This window comes from Nannospalax galili, unplaced genomic scaffold (assembly GCF_000622305.1).
Source record: "Nannospalax galili isolate Female #2095 unplaced genomic scaffold, S.galili_v1.0 scaffold1408, whole genome shotgun sequence".
Taxonomy (NCBI): domain Eukaryota; kingdom Metazoa; phylum Chordata; class Mammalia; order Rodentia; family Spalacidae; genus Nannospalax; species Nannospalax galili.
In genome coordinates, this window is record NW_008357131.1 from 392,144 (window position 1) to 396,610 (window position 4,467).

Consider the following 4,467-nt stretch of genomic DNA (forward strand, 5'->3'; position numbering starts at 1 on the left):
AGCAGAGAATGCCTGGCTTCTTGCTTCTTGCCTTCTCTCTCATTGGTGAGTTCATCTTGCTGCTGTAAACTGAAGACTAGCTGATCTTTTGGAATTTGTCAGACCTTCAGTGCCAGATTGGGACTACTGAGACATCTAGCCTTGTGGACTGAGTGACTATGGATTCTCAGCCTCTCCAGTGTGGTGCAGCCATTGTTGGACTATATTCATCCTACCGGTTCTGTTTCTTTAGAGAACCCTGACTAATACACCTTATAAGGCTTTTACATGTACAATATGCCTGAGCTTGTCTGGGCTTGTCTAAAGAAGCTAGCCAAAATAGAGTCAGAGCATTCTGGCTCTTCAGTAGGGTGATGCCTGGTGAACTTGAGGAGGCTGGAGCTGAGCGGTTGAAAGGGAGAGAGGCTCCCATCAGGAGGCTGGATCAGGCTTGTACAGCTGTAGGCCAGAGATAGGAGTTTGGCTTTTCCTTGAAGTGAAGCAGGAAATTGTAAGAGTTTGGAGCAGGTGTCTGCCACTGTTTGACTTACAGGAGGTTTTTTTGTTTTTTAATTTATCTATTTTTATATTTAAAAGACATTTTTTAAATTTTTATTTTATGTGTATCAATGTATTGCCTGCATGTATGTAAGTGCACTGGTGTTGTGCAATGCCCACAGAGGTCAGAAGAGGGCATTGGATTCTCCTGGAACTGGAGTTACAAATGGTTGTTAGCCACCCTGTGAGTGCTAGGATCTGAGCCTGGGTCCTCTGAAGAGCAGCCAGTGCTCCTAATCACTGAGCCACCTCTCCAGCCCCTATTATATTTTTAAAGATTTATTTCATCTTTAATTTTGTGTATATGTTCACATCTGTTCATGTATGTGCCAGTGCCTACAGAGTCAGATCCCCTGGAACTGGAGTTATGGGTAGTTGTGAGCCACCTGACACGGGTGGTAGGAGCCAAACTCTAGTCCTCTAGAACACTACGTACTCTTAACTGCTGAGCCATTGCACCAGCCCAAGATTTCTTTTTATTTTTAATTGTGTGTGTGTGTGTGTGTATGTGTGTATGTCTATTCACATGAGTGCAGGTGCCCAGAGAGGCCAGAAAAGAGTGTGGGATCCTATGGAGCCTGAATTACAGGTGGTTATGAACCACTTTATATGTGTATTGGGAACCGAATTAAGGTCCTCTGCAAGAGCAGTATGTGCTCTTAACCACTGAGTCATCTCCCTAGCTCCTTACAGAAGGTTTTTTATGTTTTGTTTTGTTTTTTGTTGAAGTCTTGCTGTGTTGTCCAGCCTGCCCTCAAAGTTCAAGGTTCAAGTGATCCTCCTGCCTCACCTCCCAAATAGCTGGTAGTGCAGGTGCAACTTATTTGACTAATGTTTTCGTAACATGAGAATCCATCACTTGCTGCCAGGTTGGAAAGGTTGTAGAGAGAGCAGGGAATGGCACTAGGACAGAAGTGGGTATACATTAAGAGTATGTGTCAGTGACACAGGGAAGCAACAATGATGTCTTCCTGGGTGGCCAGGAAGACAAGGAGAGTAGGCAGATCCCAGTGATGTTGTGAAGGGAGGATCAGTGTCAGCACTCAACCACTGGACATGGAAATACAGCTTCTGGTTTATTTATTTGGTTTCTGAGCTAGGACCTTGCTCTGTAGCTCAGGCTAGTTTTCACCTCCCAATCTTCCTGCCTCATCCTTTTGAAAACTGGGATTATAGGAGTATACCCAACTGAAATTCAGCTTTCCTGCCCTTAAAATGGTACTGTTGTTGCCATGAATGCTTCTGGATACTCAAGAGCCAAGAACCAGCTGCTTCCAGCTGTTCTGACTCAACTGGCAGATTTCTATAGGGCCTAACAGACCTGCCACTCTCCAGGAGGGTCCTTGTTCTGAGTTGAGAGATGTAACTCTGCTCTTTCCCTGGGGTGTCTTTGTTGCCTCCTAGTGGGGCTGGAGAAATGGCTCAGCCGTGGGGAGGATGAGAGTTTACTTTCAGGCACCCCACATCCAGCCACTCACAATGGCCTATAACTCCTGCTTCAAGAGGTATGACACCCTCTTCAGGCCTCTCTGAGCACCCACACACATGTGCTCATACATACACACAGACACACCCACATACATATAAATAAAAATAAATCTTTTAAAAAAGATAGAGCCAGTCACCTCCTATTCATCCTGAAAGGAAGACAAAACTCAGATGGCTGTACCACCTCCCCCACTCCCCCACATCTTCCTCCTCATGCGTCCTCTGCTCATGGCCCTTGCTGCCTCTCTGTGAGCCTTTGCTTCCTACTCTCTGTCTGTCCTTGGGGCCTTTGCATATGCTGAGTCCTCTGCCTGTGAAGCAACATGCCCTTCTCTTGACTTCATTGATTCTGCCCCATCCTTCAGATCCCAGGGCCATGTCTTGCCAAAGGCATTATCTGATTCTTATCTTGGTGACTATATTTCCTTCTCATAAGCTCCAGGAAGGCAGCAGGCAGATTTGTTATTTCTCAGAATCAAAGCCCCAGGTCCAGCACATAGTAGACACTCATTTTTCATGTATTACCTAAAATTTATTGAATACTTAGCTTGTGCCAGGCCCCGGTCTGTGCCCTTAGGATGAATAAACAAGACCAAGCACTCTACTAGAACGTCTCCTGAGGTGGGGCAGGGATGAGGGAACTTAATAAACCAACATATTAACATCAGGTGATAATAAGAACTATAAAGGAAAAGAAAAGTGAATAAGGGGATGGGATGGGCACATGTTGATGTGGTGTGTCAGGGAACGGCTCTCTGAAATGGTGGCATTGAGTTAAGGCTGGTGAGATAGCACTGCCCTGCCCTCTGTGGAGGACTGGATGAGCTCTAGCCCTTGAGAACCTTGCCTAGTTCTGTTGGCTAGGACATAGAGATAAGATCTCTGCATGTCCCAAAGATAAGCCCACTTGGACCAGCTGGGCCTGCACTCATGGGGGCTCTCTGTTTGTGCAGCCTCCAAGAGAAGTTGCAAGCCATTCTGAAAGCCACGTACACCCACTCCAAGAACCTGGCCTGCTTTGTGTTTGCCTACAAGAGTCTCTGTGCCCTGCAGTCTCAAGTGCAAGGCGAGACCTACCAGATGCACTCTTTCCTGGCTGCCTTCATTGGGGGCTTCCTGCTATTTGGAAAGAACAGTAACATCAATAGTCAGGTAAGGTCTTCCTGAGATGGGTCTGGGGCAGTGGGATGAAGCAGCAGTTTAGGTGAAGAGTAGGGGAGTGAAGAAGGTCAATTTTTGACTGAGGTTGGAGGTCTGAGACTCACTAGTCCCAGTGTGACCTTGGGAGTGTCACTTCGCTCTCCAGATTCCCTGCTGAGTTTTGTACATCAGTGTGTCTGCTAATCTTTGGGGCAAAGATTTTTGGGTTTTGTTTTTCTTTTTTTGCTTTTTGCTTCTGTTTCTGTTTTTTCGTTTTGAGACGTCTCATGTTTAGGCTGGCCTCAAATCTGCTATGTAGCTATGGCTTGTCTTGAATTCCTGATCCTCCTGACTCCTCCTCCCCAAGTACTCAGATTACAGGTGTCTACCACTGTGCCCAGCTGGAGCAAGTTTGGGGTTTTTTGGTTGCTTTTTTTTTTTTTTTTAATGTGTCTCTGTGTACATGCACATACATGCAGGTGCCCATGGAAGCCAAAAGAGGGTGTCAAATCCCTTGGAGTTTCAGATGGTATATGGGTGCTGGGAACTGAATCCAGGTCCTCCACTGAACCAGCTCTCCAGTTCCTTCTTTTCTTTTTTTGAGGCAGGTCTCATGTTGTTCAGACTGGCCTCAAATTCAATATATAGCTCAACGTTAATATGTAGTGGAAGCTACCCGTGAGCTCCTGATCCTTCTGCCTCTACCTTTTAAGTGTTTGGATTGCAGGCATGTACCACCACAACCAGCTCTTTTTTCTTATAAGGTCTTGCTATGTAGCCCAGGTTGGCCTCTTGGTAGTCCTACCTGAGCCTCCTGAGTGTTGGGATTACAGGCATCTCACCATGCCTGGCTTAGTTCATTTCTTTTTATTCCAAAGTAGTATTTCATGGTATAGAAGTATCACAGTTTTTGTTGTTGTTGTTGTTTTTGTTTTTTAATTCATCCTTTGAAAGGCATTTGGGTTGTTCCTAGCTTTGGGAATTACAAATAGAGCTGCTAAGAACATTCTTGTACAGATACTTTTGTGAACACAAGTTTTCATTTTTCTGGGATAAAAGCCCAAGAGTGTAATTGTGGGTTGTGTAGTATGTGACTGCTTCATTTTAAAACAAACTGTCCCACCCCCCAAAATACCAAAAACCTCTGCCAAATTGTTTTTCAGAGTGACAATATCATTTTTACATTCTCACCAAAAATATATGAGTGGTTGAGTGATCTAGTTTCTCCACATCCTAGCCAACATTTGGTTTATTACATGGTTTATTCTACCTATTTTTATTTTAAAAGTTTTTATTTTATTT

General features: G+C 44.7%; 1 protein-coding gene across 1 annotated transcript in view; it reads left to right on the forward strand.

Moving 5' to 3' along the window:
• Nucleotides 1-4,467, forward strand: part of Pxmp4 (peroxisomal membrane protein 4) — a 38,995-nt gene that overhangs the window by 30,890 nt on the left and 3,638 nt on the right. Inside the window, exon 3 of the mRNA XM_008855055.3 lies at nucleotides 2,979-3,177. Within this exon, the coding sequence (XP_008853277.1) occupies nucleotides 2,979-3,177 (199 nt within the window). The remainder of the gene's footprint in view (nucleotides 1-2,978; nucleotides 3,178-4,467) is intronic.